This window comes from Cupressus sempervirens, chromosome 10 (genome assembly GCF_028749045.1).
Source record: "Cupressus sempervirens isolate cs-2001-9-10 chromosome 10, ASM2874904v1, whole genome shotgun sequence".
Lineage (NCBI taxonomy): Eukaryota > Viridiplantae > Streptophyta > Pinopsida > Cupressales > Cupressaceae > Cupressus > Cupressus sempervirens.
The window spans coordinates 50,229,803-50,250,311 of record NC_143127.1 but is presented as its reverse complement, the minus strand read 5'-3'; the positions used below and the strand labels follow the sequence as shown (position 1 = coordinate 50,250,311).

The 20,509-nt window shown below is 34.3% G+C and overlaps 1 protein-coding gene across 1 annotated transcript; it reads left to right on the top strand.

Annotated features, from left to right (window-relative positions):
- Positions 1–18,408: 18,408 nt before the first annotated feature.
- LOC149532513 (uncharacterized) lies at positions 18,409–19,357 on the top strand. The gene has a single exon (XM_089804301.1). The coding sequence runs from the start codon at positions 18,551–18,553 to the stop codon at positions 18,968–18,970; it is 420 nt and encodes a 139-aa protein (XP_089660427.1). The 5' UTR covers positions 18,409–18,550; the 3' UTR covers positions 18,971–19,357.
- Positions 19,358–20,509: the final 1,152 nt, after the last annotated feature.

Sequence of the window (20,509 nt, the reverse complement as noted above, 5' to 3'; positions counted from 1 at the left end):
CTCCAACCACGGTGACCACGGAACGGATCTCAATGGTAAGAGTAAAAGCACTACCACCCGACCGCGTGGAACCTAAATGGTCCACTCCCACCACGCTGAGGAGATAGTCTCAAGTCCCAAATAGGATAACAAAAAAAAACCTATAATCAAAATACTCTCTAAGTCCAGGAAATCCTATAAGTATGCTAACTCAAGGGTTCCTAAAAAGATCGACATCTAAATCCCAGAGGTACCACAAGACACGTAGGAAACCTAATATGCAAGCGGGATAGTGTCATCGCAAAAGTCACGTAGAAGTTACCCGAGCAATCCCTTACGAATCTCGGGTCCCTACTGATCCTGCGGCCACTAGTATCCTCTCGTACTGACGAGGCATACTATGGAATGCAAGGTCGTAACCAAGCGTTCTCTCTACCCCATCCTAGTCTGTACTAGCACTCATGGCATGGGAGAGAACATACAATTATCTTATTAGGTTCATTTTCCTTATTTAGTGTAAATGTTTTCACTTATTAACAACGACTTACAATGGGTTTCTCAAGGCAGCCTCTTAGGGCTCCGACCCCCATTGCAAGCCACTTCTCGACTCTACACATAGATAACCTACCCTAGCTCATGAACTCGTAAAACAAGGAATCATAATAAAACCATCTCAGTCCTATACGAGCAACTGAAAAACATCATAAAAAGATAATCCACAAATTATATCAGTTCTTCATGAGCAACAGATAACATCAAATAGTAATCATGTAATCATGACAGTTCTCTATCAGCAACTGAAGGCATCAATGATAAGTCACAAAATCCAATGGTTCTCTAATGAGCAACCAGAAAGTAATACAAGTATAACTGATCGAGACTCAGAAATGGTTATCAAATATAATTGATCGAGACTCAAAAATGGTTAAGTTAGGTATTCTCAAATACATACACCTCAGCTTCACACAAGGAAATTGGAAAGCAATAACAAACCGTAACACAATCATGTCATAGAACACTTCATCACATTACCATGGTCGGGTTAAGAAAGATTGAGACCAAATCATCATGATATCACATTCACAACCCCGAGCCTCTGGTAACAACCTAAACTGGTCAATGCTAACCCAATCCCAAAACATTCAAAGTATAAAGACAACATCAAAGTCTCAGAGATTGGATCTGAAAGTATATTATTTGAGTTAAGGTAAGGTTTATGTTTTAGTTTAATGTCGAATTCAAGTAACAAAGTTTACACAACTACCCTTTTACGAATAACCCATTTCTATAATAACTTTCATTAAATCAATATCCAAATTTATAATTTAGTCAAATAAAATTCATTATTAATTAACTTAATTAAACTAATTTTAATTAAATTAATCAATATTCATTTGATCTAATTACTAATTTTAATCTAACTAATAATTGTTAATTTATTAATATTTAAGCAAAATTATTAATAAATTAAAATTTACAACTATATCTATGCATTTAATATTTATTTATTAAATATTAAAAAAAAAGTTTAATCTATTATAAAATTGAATATATTATAATTTTATTATTTAAAAATTTTAAATAAATAAAATTTGTTTTTAATAATTTTAAAAAAAATTATAAAAAAAATTTTAAAAAATGAAAACCAAGTTTTATCTTTTATTTTCTTATCACACACGTTTATAGCCCATCGGCTTTGGTCGCAGGCCTGCGGTGGCAGGTACTCTGTACCTGCCATCGCAGTACCTGCGACGCAGGTACTGTCGACTTTCGACAATGGGGGGCGGGTACAGGGTGATTCCCTCCCCCCCACTATAATATAAATATATTTTATATATATATATATATTTTTTTAGTTTTATTTTATTTAATTTTAATATAAATAAAATAAATCAAGTTTTATTTTTAAAAATTAATTTTGTTTAATTTTCAATAAAACAATTTCTCCCAAAGGATAAATATATAGTATATATATATTTATTTATTTATTTTTATCTAAAACTTTTTAATTTCAAAAAAAAATCAAAACCCCTACTAAATTAAATGTTAATTTCTAAATCGAGAAAACAAGGGTTCTAAAAATTCATCCAGTCTCCATGGATACAGAAATTGTTGAAGAGCAATTAATAAAATTCACAATATTGAACAGTTAAAACTTTCATCACAGCGAATTTAGATCTACAAACCCCAGACACGAAGAAGACAAGAAGGGATAATTGCATATTTAATGGATAGTCAAAACACAAGACCCTACCTGATCCTGATGCTATTATGAAATCTCCAGGAACTGTATGCGAATTTGCTCCTCTCAATAACCTTCCCCTCGAAGACTTTCTTCGTATCAGCCTTCTGAAATTTGCTTCCAAAATTTGTCCCCCAAAAATTCCCGTCCAAATTCCTCTATCCCCAAAAATGAACCCCCAAAGTTGTGATAAGCAATTTCTCCTCAAGTCGGGGCACTAATTGTGCGTTTACCCGAGAAGACTCTTTGCACAACTCAGTTAACTCCAAATTAACTTTTATTATCTTTTCTAATTCTTTTGCATTCAACTTTCATGCACATTAAGTTGAATGATTAAATAACTTTATTTAAAATTTCACTTGACTTCTATTCTTAATTAATTTATTACTTTAAATCTTATGTGCACTTTTAAGAAATTAAAATAACATTATTAATTTTTTATAATTTAATCTTTTAATTTAATTCTTATATTTAACTCATGTTTAGATCATGCGATCTAGAATTCTTAATAAATTAATATCTTTCAACTTTTTAATTTATTTTAGAACTTAATTGATAACATATTTAATTAATTTAAATAACAATAATATTTAGCATTTATTTAAAAATGAACTCCAAATATATTATTATTAAATTAAATTAATATTATCCTGTTCTAAATTTATCTTTGAACTTTAATCTCCAACTTTAATTCTTTTATTAAATTAATTAATTAATTAAATTTAAAGATATCATAATAATTCTTTATTAAATTAAATCATTAATTAATCTTTTTTAATTAGACTTAATTAATAGAAAATACACCAAGGACTCATAAAGCAATATACGAAAACCCATCATAGAAAAATACATACCAAATCAAACAAAAGGGTTATAATCACGAAATTACATCATTTGATGCATTCGGAGGGCACTTAACTCAGATACTTGTCCTAATTATCAATTAGGACAATTGGCTAAAGGGTTTAGGATTTGGACTTAAGAGTTTATCTCCCCTCTCTTACCATTGAGACAGTGCGATAGGGTACGCTCATCCTGACAATTCAGGGAAGTCGATACCTGGTACCTGCAACCTGCATAAAATCCACGCATGTACAAACACAATATTCTAAGCTAAACAGGCAATGGCAGGAAGTGGTGCATCGTGTAGATCCCGACTAGCAGGTGACTACGACTCCCTTCCTTAACCATATCAGAAACACCATACATAAATAAAACAACACGCACACCATACACATGCAGTATGGGGTAAGTATCCATAAGAGGCACATGAAATAATAAGCCATCTAACTAATCATCATCGATAACTAAAACCATTGAATAATCATCATACATGCACGAAATATAGAGTACCAAGTAATCTCATCATATAATAAACTGAGTGTAAACATCCTCTGATAATCTCTAAAATAATAATACTACTCATCAAACATAAATTGGCCTAAAAGAGTTTGGCAATCATATCATAAATGTAGCTCGAAAAATGTAAACTAGGGGCAGGCACTACACTCACAAGATTAAAAATGACCAAGATCATAAGTTCCATGATAATCTATTGCACAGCATAGAAAATTGACAAATGTGCATTTGTATTCAAACAAGTGATTATAGATAAATACTGTGATAAGGAGATAGAAATTTGAATAGCCAAAAACAACAAAAGATACAAGACATCATATAAGAGATTTTGTAATTCAATTAAAAAAAAATTGATTTGTATAAGCAAAGAACATCTATTTTACTATGTACAACAAGGAAGACGATAGGAAAAAATGACAAACTCTTCCACATCATGATGTGAGCAAACAATGTGGATGGGAGGACATGACAAAGAAGATTTATAAAATAAATATATAACCAAAAATATATGGAAGCCATGTTTGAGGTACATTGTATAATATAAGATAATCATACATTACTCTACAATGATATCTCATAGGGACACTACAAGTGTGGATATAAGTAAAAGTGTTTTAAATGTTCAAAGGAATTATAAAAGGATTATGCAGAATATATGATGATAGGAAAAGAAAATAGAAGAAATGGAGTTTAAAACATAGGCACTCCTCTTTAATCAAATTTTATGCCACATGTGCAACATGAACCACAACTCAATGATCGTGTACATTAATATTTTGTACATGCAACATATAAGCTGCAAGATCCATGTAAACAGAGACATTGAACATAACAAATGAAGACAATAATATGTAGATTTAAAATCTATGAGCATCTACACTTCAATATATGACAAAAAGTTGTGAATTTATGAAGTGTATTTATAGGTTTTATACATCATGGGTCAATTTTATCATTTAAGACCACAATCAAGATTTACGATATGTTGGAGTTCTTCCTTGTAAAGAACATATCAGGTGGATTTAAACCTAATACTAGGAAACAAAGATAGGGACAAGCCTAATGATGAGCTAAATCCTATAATCAGCAAGGCTAAATCTTAGTTCTAGACCAACATTAATAGAGTCATCAGGACTCACTTCACTTTTGGCTCTGCTAAGCCAAGGCGGGCAAACCTAAGGGATTTATCTTATTATCTTGATATTCTTCTCTACAAGACTATCCCCTATAACAGAAATGGTCAATATTCTTCTATAATTTGCTGACAAATTTCCTGATTACAATAGCTAATTACAACCAAAAAAGTAACAACAAATAAGTAATGACTAGCACTTTTAGTTCTTCAAAACATAAAATGGGAAATTGATATTCAATTAAAGTTTGGATCTCAGCATAACCCAGGTATGCAACAACAGAGAACATGTAACCTTCAAGCTGACCAATCCCTTATCCATTGGGCATCAACTAAACCTTCACATACAGATGGATACCTGAAGTATATTCATATATTCAAACATCTAATCTGTCTGTTTGACTTGCAAACAAACATCAATCTTCATAAAAACTCTCATACTTATGGTGAAATCCTCCTAGTGTAACCTACAACCTTGTCATTATAAATAAGCATTTACATGGATCTTTGTTCCACTAGAAAATTTATCTAGATATACAACCTTATAGGACTACAAATGAGTTTAAGATCTTCGTTCTTAAACACAAAAGATTGCAAATAACAGAGGAAGTAGATGAGAATCAGAATGAAACTAAAAGAAATGAAGCTCTTGCATTAATTTCATTGAAACCAATACATCATCTATATGTCAAAATTCAGTAAATACAAAATGAATGACTGCATAATATGAATGCTTCAAAAGAAAACTACACTAATGTTGTTCATAACAGAAGAACACTACGAAAAATGGTATCACAACTCTCAGGAAATTCTCCAACTCTAGAACCTATCTAGTCTCACAATCCTTAGAAAATATCCAAAAAATTGGAACCACTACAAAGAGCAGAGAGGAAGAATATATAGAAGAGAAGATATTTCTAGAATTGCCATCTGAAACTAACATCCATCTCCCTAGAAATGTCTTCAATCTTATTGTAGTTGAAATTGAACTTCCTCATCTACCTACAATAAAACCATGAATGATGTAGAAATATATGATATATCCCCCTTTAAAGTAATCAACAAAATATCTCATGGAAAAAACATTAGGTATAAATCAAATCTTTGATGAAGCTTCAAAATCTAATTTAGCTAGTCACATCTGCCCTTTGCCAGCAAAGACTTCATTTGCAACCTACTGCATTTAAAACCATTAGATCATCTTTAAAATTGCTGATGAAGTCAAATCTAATATAATATGATCAAAATTTGATATCAAATCAAACTGGAAACATAATTCTGCATTGTTCATTGAGATGCTCTCGGGAATAAAAAATTGCCTATAGCCACTTCTAGCGAACACCTGCACAAAATCTGATTGTAGAAATGAAAACTTCGCTTCTTCCCAATTCCAACTGTATATCATAGTGCCTATTATGGATTAAAAACATGACTCTAAGACTAATTTGAAAAATTGGCTCCCAAACTGTGATCTTTCATTAAAATGAAAATTTTAAAAGTTTATATAGTATAAACTATATAAAAACTTAAAAATATTCAAATCTTTCAAATCTTTGAAATTCATGAGTGGATATTTCTCTGAATTTTTAATTTTTATTTCATATTTTATTTTTCCCAATCAACCATTGTCACCTGTCGGATTCCAATTGGTTGACTACCTGGGAGGGCCCCACATTTAAACCAATTAAAATATTCAATTTTCTCATCCTGTAGCATCTTACATCTTCAATTTTGGCCCTCCAACCTCTTGAACCCACCATTATGATGATACAATGAGCACATAATATATATTTAATATATTCTTCATACCTCCCATCGTAGTATCGCACACTACAAATTTGATCTTCCTGATCATACGCCAATAACATATTAATATTTTAAACCTTCTCCAATTTTACGAATCATGGCCATTTCACAACATCTTATATGAAATTTTTTACCCCCACAACCTTACGAATTTCATAAGATCACGGGCCTCAAGTTTTAAACCCCCAACCTTACAAAATTCGTAAGACCGTAGCCCCTTCTCTCCCCTCCTCCCAATCTTACGACTGATCGTAACGTTAGCATTCTCCAAATTAACTCTTCTGACCATATGACTGAATTTATGAAGGTGTGGAAGGTCAAAATTCATTTGACTGTGCATGTTAGCTGGTCGGATGGGCCTCGCCACAGATTTGTTGCACCAACGTGTCTTTGAAGACACCATCACATTGAGTCAATGGGGATATAAAGACATTAGAAGATTTTCATGCTCCCAATGTGGGACAAAAGGAAATGGCCTCCACCTAGGCAATTTTTCTACCATCAATCTCCTCCAAAACATGAATGCTTTGGAACTTCGCACCCTGAGGTTGATTCCATTTTCATCCTACCTATGCGTGGGGTGAGACTTCAAACAAGGGAGCCCAAGTGCCATCGTGGCCCCACAATTTTTTTTAACATGGAGACCCTGTAGCTACAAGTTTCCTTGCCACCACCATGCCTTCCAATGCTATTGAGACCTTTTATTTCTAGTCATCGGCTTCCTTCCTCCAAACAAAAAATAGGAAAACTACTCTTAGCACAAAAAGCAAGTCCAACCAATCGCTTACCCAACCCCATTATGATAGCACATGCATTCCCTTTTCATTATCAAGCCTTCATCCTCCAAATAAAGTGAAATGTGATCCAATCACCAAAAGGAGCGCTCCCTATTCACAACAGAATACATTCATCACACTGTGGTTTATTTCTTCTTTTGCAGCCTCCTTGGAATGGAAAATTAATAACAACAATGATTTTACTTGTGTTGTGGAGATCAGAGATCTCCTCTGCCCTCTGCCCTGTTATGGGTGTTTACCCTGTCTGGTTTTCTTGATGATGTCAAACTTTGCTTTAGTTGAGGATACTCTACCCCCTCAATCCATCCATGGGCACCATTGAAGCATAAATCCCTCAACCTCTACACAACTCTAAAATTGATTCATGCATCCGATGTATGAGAATATAGTTTCAGCTATTACAGGCACAATAAATGGAAAAATGAGAATATGGTTTCATGCCAATATCAACAAGTGTTCAATCCTTTAGCATTTTCCACATATAACATATTTGTCCCTTCTCTTGGCAATCGCATATCTATGCACATTTGAGAAAAAAATTCACTGATTGAAAACCAGTGACTCAACATTGCAATATATTGTAAGAGCATTATAAACAATCAAACATTTATAAATAACATTTCATATGATGACTCAATACTTTGAGCATGAACTAATGAGTGAAATCATGGGGACCCTTTATGTTCACCAATTGCAACTTGAGCTTCTTCAATCCATACATAATTCCATCAATCTGATGTAATCAGTCAAGCCCCAAAGTGGGTTTGGCTAAAAAAAAATTGTTTTCGAACAACAAATATGAAAACTAATCCATCGACCTTCTCGAACTGACTGGAATACAATTTGATCACAGAATCGCCATTAAAACTTATTTTAAATCATTTCCACACCATTGTGAATTTTTTGTCAGGAGGCCTGTTGCCTAGCTTTAAAAACTAACTCAAACATCTAACCAAGCCCTGAAACTCTAGACATCTTATCTCTCTGACACATTCAATAGGCTTGCCAAATCTCGTCACATGAAGACATCATGGTCAAAAGATATCAACCTCCAAAGTTGCCTACTTAAAATTGCCTGCAGATAAAGATGTCAAAAAACTAGAAAATGTGTTTGGAATTGACTCTGAAAATTGGGCAAATTGGCACTTGAGGTCTTGAAAACTAGGGCAATATTTTTTTGTCATGAGGGGAATGTAATTCTATAATTTGGACTCATGACAAATAATTGGGCAAATTTGGCAAGCATATGAAGTTGGCTACCTGGATTTGTAGGACTGGAGACATCAGTAAAATAGTGTTTTCTACAAATGGAATGACCCTAGTAACTTGAAAACTGGCATACTTGTAGTATTTTTGGAGTAGAATGTAGGGGAAAAAACCATTCAATCCAGGAAATTGCCGATTTAAAGTTATAACTTGTCAAACAGGGCTACTCGAAATTATGAACAATTTGCAAATTTACAACAGAGGCAACTAACCAACTTTGAGACATTCAAAACCTAGACAAAATATGTCGAAACACCTTTAAACTTGGAACATAGGTTCTTTGGATTGCATATTAAACATCCTCAAAGTGGTGAGTCATGAATCTTAACCCGGTAAAAGATATTCAAAAGCAAACTGGGCCCTCTGTCGCTATTTGACACTTAGGCAGAAAATGCAAAACTGAAAATTACTCAAAATCAAACTTTGTAGAATGGTTTGGAATGTCAGTTTATCATTATAGAACACATGCACAGGCTGAATGAAGGGTGTTAGAAACATAAAACACCTTATAGGCCTTAAAATGATAGCCGATACTTAAGCAAGAAAAGGCCATCATAGGGGTCCAAAGTGACTCAAAATCTAGAATTGACACTCAAAATGGGAATGCAATTTTAAAATTCAATGAAAGTGAAAAATTGTAACCAATGGATTTGCATTATCAAATTCTAGGGAAGCACCATATCAATAGTGTAGTAGATGACATACCTTGTGAAATACTTTTGAACTTGGATGAGGGTTTCATTGTTTATCACCATCAAACCTTCAACTACAATAGTAGTATTAGGGAAAGAAGAAAGATTAAGGCAATGAAAGAAGCCAAAAAGAACTCATAAGATTATCAGTAAGAAGGATTTTATGATAAATTTTCTAAAGCAAAATGACATTACACACAAGGATACACAAAATAAATGTTAAGAAAATGTAGAGCTCTAATCATTTTAAGTGGAAAAGAAAAACATGTCATAATTATTTATTTTAGACATGAAAGAAGATGACGTATATTTTGAAACCATTTTGTGCCAAGTATCTAAAACTACCATAGCATAAATTTGCATTTTAACAAAATAAGGGTCATGACCCAAAGTATTATTTTTAAAAGTATAATACATGAATCCTAGTATGCTCATTATGAACCTCTTAATATTGAAGAAATGGATGAGGTTAGGATCATATTGTAGACAAATTTGATGTAATGAATATCCTCCAATCCTTGGATCTTAAATGAAGGAATTTAAAATGTGGCTTGCCCTCATATATCAAATAACTACACGTCAATAAATTTATTGCATCAAAGGCATTTCATATCTGAAATGGAGGAGCTAATTTTTAACATGAATGGTTTATAACTCACCCTAACAAGTGCAAGATAATTGAAGCTTTTTTAAATTCTATTGATCTTTTATGTCAACTTAATTGTACATTTTTTGCTTTTTAGTTTTTGTCATGACAAGAAATTATAGAGAAGGGAACTTGTGTTAAATAATAATGCAACAATTAGAATTTAAGTTTTTCAAGAAATATTTTATACTTGCATGTAATAAAGTGTAACTTCCCCAACTATTAAGCAATAAAAAAATGTGCTCTCGTGCAATTGGTGTAAACTTACAACTAGAGAGGTTGTGAGCTCCAAGAGGCAAGAGAAGGTATAGTTGCTTATAAAACATTATTGTGGTTTAGAAAGAAAATAAATAGTAAATAAATCATTTATAATAATAAGTTCTATAGTTTTAATTTTTGAAGTTTTCTTATTAGAGTGCAATTTGGTTCTACAAATTGTGAGGCAAGAACACATGACTCTAGAGAGACAAGGTGAGAAAAATAAAGTCTGGGTATTTGGCTATAGGATTTCATTCCTTCAATCTTCTATGTTGCTATGGCCATCCACCCATCCCTCTAATGCATACAAATGGTAGGAAAAATAGGACAACTTTACAATTAGGGTTCATAGTGTTGATCTCAGATTGGTTTTGACAAGTGAGTGTCTATACACTTAAGTCATATACTTAGTTCATGTCGAACAAGTAGTACATGTCGAGCACAACATGTATAAGATAGAGCATGACGAGTTCACAGTGAGTGGCAAGCCACTCATGTGCCGAGTCACTCAAGTGTCGAGCAGACAATGTATGTTGAGTGATACAGGAGTTGAGCAAGCAGTGCATGCTGAGTCATTCAGATGCTGAGTCACAATACAAAAATCAGTATATGTTGAGCATCAAAGACTTCAAATGCCAAGTAACACAGTTTTGACATAGTTGTTTGTAATGGCACAAACAACTATGTAAACCATTTTTGAGCTGACTTAAAGATTGAATTATGATATTTTGGAGATAAGGATGAATCTTAAGTTGGAATCCCAATGCATTACATGCAGCCAATCAGGTAAAGGGAAAGTTTAAGCGATAAAATGGATGAATCACAGTTGTTGATTCATACCTAACCCTAAGTCACCTAAGTCTTCTTAAGGAGGACAAACTGTAAACTTCATATGTGCATGGAAGGATCGAAGAGAGAAGTTTTGCATGCGCAAACAAAGCATTCATGGTGGCTAAGGAATTGTGAAGTGAAATTGCATTGCAGAATCAATTAAAGGAGAATAGAGGAAGGGAATAGTATACAGTAGAGAGACATCTAATCAAGAAGGGTCAAGAATACATTAGTTTAGAGGTGATCTGTCATCAAGCAACCAAGTGCTAACTACATGATCAATGCTAAGTCATTCTAGCAGGTGAATCAGTTAAATATCTTAATAGAGTAGTCCTAATAGGATATATTGAAATCCTCTAATAAGGTGCTTACTTAATTGTGAGTTAAGGTCCTTTGACAAGGCACACTTCTAATAGGGTGTTGAAATCCTTTAATAGGCTGACACCTAATAGTCTTTGTAAGCCTTTAATAGGTCGACCTTTAACAGGGTAGATCATGTTTCATGATCAAACATTGTAACCTTCATTGGATACGCTTTATTACTACAATAGTGAAGATTTGTGGGTGTCATCCCTACCCCAGTTTTACCTTCTCATTGGAGGGTTTCTAGGTAATCATATCTGGTGTCATATATGTGTGTGCATGCTTACTTGTTTACATGATTTAGATGTACATGTTTTACATGGTATTTCAGTTTACTTATTAAATGTATGAGATGGATGTGTAGTGAATTTTTTATGGGTCAAAGTTTAAACTACTGATTCACCCCCCCTCCCCCCAGAAGTTCACCTTTCCTATTGTAATCCCAACACATAGGTGTCAGTCAATGGAAGATTTTTGTGCATAAATTCATGTGACATTTGAAAGGAAAAATGAAAAGAGCTTTAAAATTACATTTCAAAGACTCTTGGGTTTTTGTAGAGGACTTCAGATTGCTTTGGTGCTCTAGTATTTTCTAGTGTTGTAGGCTTTAACTTTTGTTTAAATTCTTTTTTACCTATACAAAATTTAAGCTTGGAATAAACCTATATCCATCTTTCAATTACATACTAGATAAGTTCATAAATAGTAAAATAATAAAGTAGCTTTTGCATTTTATCATTTTGGATCAAAGAACTTGCAAGGCTCTGTATGAATTTTCAATGCAATTCATTTGTGGTAAATTTGTATCTATCTGTAATTATTGAGTTGTAAATACGTAACATCTCTATAAAAAAATTTAGTGGTCTTTTGAGGACCTCAATATGATCTCTCACTATAGGCATACATTTTACACAAATATGATTCAAGGTGTAAAATATATACCCTTTAAAAACTTTAATATTGCTTCAAGTTCCCACACACTTATCATGATAATACTTTTTGAAATAGACTAGATTTTGATCCTATAAGTGTAATATTATCTCATTTGCAGCTATAGTAATTCTATATATCCTTTTCAACCTTTTGTACTGCTAAATAGTATAAGATAGTATAAGAGGGGCCTAATCCTAATTTGATCAAACTAGTGCAACATTGTAATAGAATATTTTAATTTATTTTGTTTCCCAGTCCATGGCACTAATGTACACTACCTTATAATGATTGAGCATTCTCATAGTAAAAGCACCAATCTTAACAACAATCTTATGACAAATGGTACAATTGATAACATTTAATCTACACTTACAAATAACATTTACAATATTTCATTTAAATTTTCCAATTTTATGGGCATGTTTTGTCCTATGTAAATCTTCCAAATAAGATAAATATATTTTTTATGATTAATGGTAGAGTCAAGATTGTGATAACCATGCCCAATCATGTTATCTATGATTCAATCATGATACATAAAATCTCCCCTATATCATAGTTATAGCTGAGCATATAAGGTAGAAATTTAACGAATGGTTTATGGTGCTCAAATATATATAGAAGGGATTTAATGAAATCAAAGTCATTTATTAATTTTTTTAATATAATAGTGAGGCTTGTTAGAATCAGATGTAGATGGCTTTCTTAAGGAATATTTTGGAGAACATATGAAAATGTGGCGAGTGTTCCAACAAGAGTTCATTACTACAAAATATTGATATTATTTATGTATGAACACAAACAATTATAAAAATATCATTCCTTGATAATTTAATCAAATATTTAGACGTAATGATATCTTTTAATATCCAACCATACTCTAAGAAGTTGAAGTAATTTGCTTAAAAGATGGTAAATAAATAAGCTAAAAAAATACATAGTAGTTAGTAAAAAACACATTTATAAATTTTAATCATATTAAACTTTACAACAAATATAATATCAAAAAATTATATTAAGAAAAATTGTCTTTACACTATAAAATTTATTGCTTAAAAATTACAACATTGCAATAATTCTACCATTTTAAAAGTAAATTATTTAGATCTCTTTAGAAAAAGGCAGAAAACAGACCATACAAAACTCTTTTCAAGTAACTCTTGCACAACACATTGTTCCCCAAAACTTTTTGAGACTTTATAATGCCACGTGTTCACACTCTGTATAATCTTCACTTCTTCTTCACTTTTGTTTTTAAATAGTTCTGTTTTCTACCTGCCATAAGGGATGTTGAGATGGAACCCATGATGGGTGAAAAAAGGGGCACTGTCTAAATAGCCGAATATTTGCACCGACTATTTAGCCACTGTCATTACCTCTGTGACTCCATCAGTTCTCTAATTCAAACAAAATGCATGTACTTTTGACAGTCTATCCCATGCAAGTACATTTGTATTTTGTCAATTAAAGTCAAAGTGTTGGGCCCTTATAAATTTTCTTTAGGAGCATTGTTTCCGTCCACTTTATTCCCCATCTGTGCCTATATGGTAGCTTTGAACTCTAATAAATATAAGGTTTGCTACCAATGATTTTTTTTCAAATTTTATAGTAACATTTTGGAAGGTCCTGCCAATGATTTTTTTCAAGTTTTATAATAACATTTTCAAATTCTATATTAAAATCACTATTTTTAATAATTCATATGATATTGTTTTTAAAATAGTGTAAATAGTAAAACTTTCTTTTAAAAGTTTATAATTTATGTTATATGTAAATATAATAATCACAAGGAGAAATGTAATGAATTTCAATATAAAATGTTTGTTTGTTTAAAATAATTTTATTGAATATTGCAAGAAATATTTAATTTTACACCAAAAAAATAAATATTGAAATTTGAAATGAATATCAATATTTTTTAAAAATAAAGAAGTATTACAATCTATTTTACAATATAAATTTATTTTTGGTTAAATTTTTCATTTTTATTTTTATATATAGTTAGTTCTCATATTTTTTATATGTGTTGGATAAGTATTATATAATTGTCATGTTAGAATTATTAATATGTCATAGGGAAATATGTTATATTAAATTAAGTCTATCTTTGTAAACCTAGATTTATTTTAATGTATCAAATTGTAATGTACAAGATTAGTTAGTTAGGTATGGAACTTTTTTCATCATATCCAACGATTAGGTGGGTGAGATATTATGAATTATATTTCAATAATAATACATGTTTATGGTCTTATGTAATGTTTACTACTTTTTATAATATGAAGATTCTTTATCTAAAATTGTTTTATTTCATTTTTTTAAATTAAATGTAAAGTTTGTTGAATCTTACATTAATTTTTTTATTTAAAAGATTGATTCTTTTATTTGAATATAACAATAATAATATATTATTTATTAAGTGCAATATTATTTTTTGATCAATTTAAATTACAATATATTTTTTTATATACAACATGTTTATTGTTAATTTTTTTATGGGATATTTATGTAATTATAAAATTTAAATTTGATTTGCAATAATTTTAATTAAATCAATAAGAATCAAACAAACTAATTTATGTAAAACTAACAAAATATTTGATTTGTTAAATAGATTGCAACATTCATTTATTATTAAAAATATATATTAAAATTCATTTCAAATTTAATATGTTTCTATTATAAATACATTTCTTTTAATAAAATTATTCTAAATATTTTTTTTTAAAAAATGTATAAGATTTTTTTGACATTTAATTTGTGTATTATTAAATGTTTTCATTTAATTTACATTTCTTTTTTCAACTACTAATATTAATACCAATCTTTTATTGTAGCGCAAAAGAAACTTTTATTATTTAAGTATTGTAACTAACTTATTTATTATTATTATTATTTAGCTAGTGCTCTACATACACAAATAAAGCAATAAGCAATGGAAACTTAAATTTATATAACAAAACAGAATGAACAAGATGGTCAAAAGTAAATAGAGAACTGATGGAGTTGAGGGAGGTAAGGCCACTGTCTAAATAGCCAACGCAAATATTTGGTTATTTAACCAGTGCCGAAAAAAGGAGCTACATGATTCTAACCATGCTGATTGGGGATGCTTGCTAATGTGGACCAACAGTGATAGGAAACACTCTATACGCAGTTAATTATAGCAAGTACTAAATGACAGATGCATAACATATGTACTTCCTCACAGTGCAATAAATACATATGCACTTTTTCTTATTTTTTTGATTTAAATGGAAAAATAACTCTAGAGAAAATGGCTCCAATGAATAATAAAATAGAATTTGTATTGTAGAAATTGATTTTAAAAATATTACTACAGAAACCTTAGAACTATAAATTTAATTTCTCATGCAATTAATTAACGTAGTTCACTAGCAACATTAGTATAGGCAGTATATAAGTAGGGCTAATAAAAAATGATTAGATTTGCACATGGCTATCACGGGGCTGGATTTTATGCTTATGCCCAGGTTAAGCCTTCTCCTTGAGAATCTCCAAACCTCGCGCGGCACTGGCGATCCCTACTTCTGATCCACCATAAGATGCGACCATATTCGTTCACCCAGACTACGCCTCCCCTTTCTTCATCAAGTGCCTCCACGCCTGACTGCCTAAACATACACTCCTTCAGAATAGAAGCGCATGCCGAACCATCCTTACTCCTAGTTCTCTTCCTTAGGTGCTCCACGCACGCATCCTCGAGTCTCAGCTCTACCCCTGTTCAACCTCCACGCTGAACCCCTACTCAGCCCTTCTGATATCTTCGCCATGATGTCCCCCATGAGAGCACCACGCTCCAACATCGGCTATATGTGATCTCACTCCCATGAGCATCTTGACCACCTCCTGATCCTCTATGATCACCTTGCCACTCTTGGAATGCACCGAACCCCCAAAGCTCCCCTTGTTCAACTCACCTGACTCCCCGAGCCCAACACTGCACCACTGCAACCCTGCATCGAGAACCACCTAGACTCCCTTGCTGAACATTGCATCCACACTGGCTGACTTAGACCCCATGAGTACTCCCTAGCTCATACCCATCCTTCTCAAGAACACTCGACACCACCTCGGTACCTCTCTGAACCTTCTAGCTCAATACGCATACACCCAGTCCATACTCGACACCTCCACGATACCTCTCTGAACTTCCTGGCTCATACACACGCCTCCACGACATACTCGACACCCTTATGGCACCTCTCTGAACTTCCTAGAGTCCTCTAGTCCAACTCCTCATGCTATCCTAACATGACCATGTCTCCACGACATTCCACCTCTTGTTGGTCTCCCTAGCTCCCCACTGAACCACTGAAGCCCAACCCTTGTTCCCGATGGAACAACTGACTACCTTAGTCAACCCTGGATCTTCACACTAAGCCTTGACTGCCTCGACACCCAAGTCTATGTCTACATGCCCTCATTGGTGGCCCTCTTGCTCTCGTACACCCGGTGCACTCAAACCAACCCCTTCATGCATACACGCAATCACCTAACTCACTTCAGATCCACTTTGCATTGCACAACCTACTTGAGTTCCACACCCTAGCTCCATGATCCACCCCACCCTGTTGGACGCTGGCTATCAAGGCCAACTCGGCTAGCAACTCTAAACCACTTCAACACCATAGCTCCACGATCCACCCAACCCTGTTGGACGCTGGACTTCTTAAGCCAACTCGGTTACCACTCCATAGCTTCACCTCTGAACCGCTTCACCCATCTGTGTCACCCGTTTCACTCATGCACCACAAACCTTGTTCCTTGCCTTCCAACATGACTCACCTCTCTAAGCCATACCCAAAGACTACCTCTTTCGATACTTGATACAGATCTGCCTCATGACTCGGCTCACCATGAACCTAACCTAGAACACTACATCCCATTCGCCATGGCCATTGAGATCCAATCTCAATACAAACCCACACTACCAAGCACCTTGGATGTGCACTCGGTGCCACACCCAAATTCTGATGCACCACCCGGTCATTGCACCAAACCTCACCCATTTATGGAATGGCGGAGCTACTCTACTTCACTCCTAATGACTATGCGTCACCTCTATCTCATCCTGAGACTAGAGGGAGAGACTACTCTGCTTCGTCTCTCTTGAGGGAGGTCGACTCTCCAAGTCACCCATCATGCACACTGGCACTACCCTCCGCGCATACACCTCAGCTCCACTCCAAGCCTCGCCTACACCACAACTATGCTAGAGGGAACATCTCGTAGCACAGCCCCAAGATCACACCTCGGCACAGATCAAACACTATGCCTACACCACAACTATGTTGGAGGGAAACAACTCACAACACAGCCCCAAGCATACACCTTAGATCATGTCTAGAACAAGATCCTACACCACAACCATGTCTGCCCAGCACACGACATAGTCCCATTTACACCTCGGCTCGATCCATGTCTTGCCTACACCACACCTATGTGCACCCAGCTTTGCAGCACAGGCCCATCCAGCCTCTCGGTCTCATATCGTGAATCACCAGCCCCTTACAATGGCCTTCTATCAGGGATTTCGCACGTGCTGAGCACTTTCCCAAATCATTTACCATGTCGTTTTAAGTCAAATCATCTTCCTGACTAAGAAGCGTGACGCGCATGGCGATTAAGTCCAAACAACAGGCGTCGGAAAGTAAGCCACCCTTCTTCTCCCCGCGTTACGCAAATTACATCACTCGGAAAACATAATTTATTCCCTCATCAAACCAGGATCCAGTCTAAATGATATGTACCCAGTCCTCTCTTCACACCCTCAATCATCCCTACTTCAACATTTCCATACATTGATGATTAAGCACTCCGCGTGGGAATAACATCATCGTTACCAGACACTCGAAATAGTCGGAAGCAAGGCAGTGTAAATCTCGACGCGTAGCGTAAAATTTTGAAATAGTAGTTAATAGCTGGTAAGGTGGTCAAAAACAAAAAGGCCAGAGACACATACGAATGCTGACCCGGTTGTCAAGCCAGCTGTTGGACGGTGGAGTTGGTGCCTCCCATTCCCACTTAAAATGACAGCGAACACACTCCAAATTTGTATTTATACCCGGTGCTCTCCTCACACCCCTCAGACATCCCAAACTACAATTAACTCCTCCGCTTCACTCTGTTTCTTCATTTACCTCATTTCTTGGCAACAGAAACACAAGTCATTTTAAAGCTTTAGATTGTTTTTGAACCAGAGAAGAAGAAGAAGAAGAAGATATGGGTAAATTTAGCGCAGTCTTTGCCATTGTTTTGGTGTTGGGGACGATGATGGGGCATTCCATTGCGCAGGCTCCGGCAGCTTCTCCGGCAAAATTACCGGCGGCATCACCAACAAGGTCGCCGGTTCCAACCCCGGCAAAGACACCGACCTCATCTGCATCTCCATCTGCATCTCCAGCGTCCTCGCTCTCCTCCCCTGCACTTGCCCCATCTTCAGAAGCCCCTGCCCCTTCCTCCTCTGCCTCTGCTCCTACAATAAATTCGTCCCCTGCAGGATCCCCCTCTGTTTCTTCCCAATCTCCTGCATCTGCCCCGGCTTCAGATGGCGCCACTTCCTCTGCCGTCTCTTCTACTCTCGTACACAAGTTTGCCATTGTTGGAGCTGCTTTGCTCGGAGGTGCCGCTTTTCTTGTATAATCGGACGGTTAATTTGGGATTGTTTATCACGTGTGTTTCCCACATTGGAAGCTTTTTGCCTGTGAAGCATTGATTCATTCATTTGTTCAGAGACCGGGCTTGTCGAGTCTCTGTATCAGTTGTTTTCCCTCGTTCATCCACCCACATTTGTCGTTGTATAGTCTACCCCCATTTTTGGGACAAAAAATCCTTTAATAAAAAGCTGTCGTGCTTAGATAGTCGGAAAATGTCTGCTCCATAAAATGGAATGATCCGTTTTGTATATTATGACAGAAAATTTTGATTGTTTTGTAATGGTGGAATGTTTCGGGCTGTGAGGTAGACTTACAGAAAGAAATGATGTGTATCTTTTTTTTAAAATAAATAGCTTTTAAATTTTGGGTGGCGTGAACTCTAGTAAGATGATCTTTGTATCTTTCTGTCGATCTTCTCTTCTCTTCTTTTTGTTTTTTTGGTAAATATATATTTCAATATTTTAAATAATTAAAAATAGATTATTCATTAAAACAAAAGTTCAGATGAAAAAATCATTTTAAATCGTTCCATTTTTACAGCCACGAATAATTCATTAGGACCTTGATTTTGAATCCCTAGTGAATTTGCTATGGAAACAAAATGTTCTACACTGTAGAACAAGATTATTATATTGAATTATGTTGAGATTTCCAAATTTTTGAATATATAAATGAATTGTCATAATATGCTTGTAAAATAATTTATAGGTAAAATTTATTTTATATAAATAATTTGCTTGAATTTGTACGACAAATGTGTTGTCTCGTACATTTGATTTTTATCACATCAATCAAATAAGCATCTACAAGCTATTTTTGGGGAACAAAGATAAGTTGTAGATCAAATGATTGCATTTCCAACAAAGTGGTGATCTCAAATTAGCAATCACAAGTGTGGGCTAATTTTTACTCTAATAATGGAGTAAGTGTGTAGTATGACTAATGACTTCATTCCACAATGAAATTTAGTTTGTGAGCATGATGTGAGAATCTAAATTCAAAATATGTTGTATGTGAGTTGATGACCAAATGGTTGATTATAAGGTGTGTGATGTAACAACTAGTCTTGCTACCACCCTAGTTTCTTCTAGGGCCTCCTTGACCTATTAGGGTTGCTAGTTACCCTACTCTCCATAGGATCCTATCTATGAGGTCCGAGTCCATTCAACTAGTGCACAACAACTAGGTAGAACTAACATTCCTTTACTACTTTCTAGGCTTGCCTTGACCTTATTGCTTCCTCTTCATTAACTCCTCGATTAGCCCCGATTTCATAACTAACACCCCAAATGAAGGTATGAACATCTCAAAAAGCCCTAGGATACTCTCCAAGACTTTCTACCATAATTGGAACTAAAACCCTAATCGAGTTCCAAGAAACATGTAAAGTTGCAAAAAATTGCTTGCAAAAAGGCTACAAGCAATTAGCCCTCCATTTGATGAAAAACTAGATTAACTTGCAAAAGTCCTTAATAAGGGGATAAACCAACCATGGATTCAAACACCTTTTCAGAGTACTAAAGGA

What these genes read in the sequence shown, in the direction of transcription:
- LOC149532513 (XM_089804301.1), top strand. Translation starts at nt 18,551, where the DNA reads ATGGGTAAATTTAGCGCAGTCTTTGCCATTGTTTTGGTGTTGGGGACG.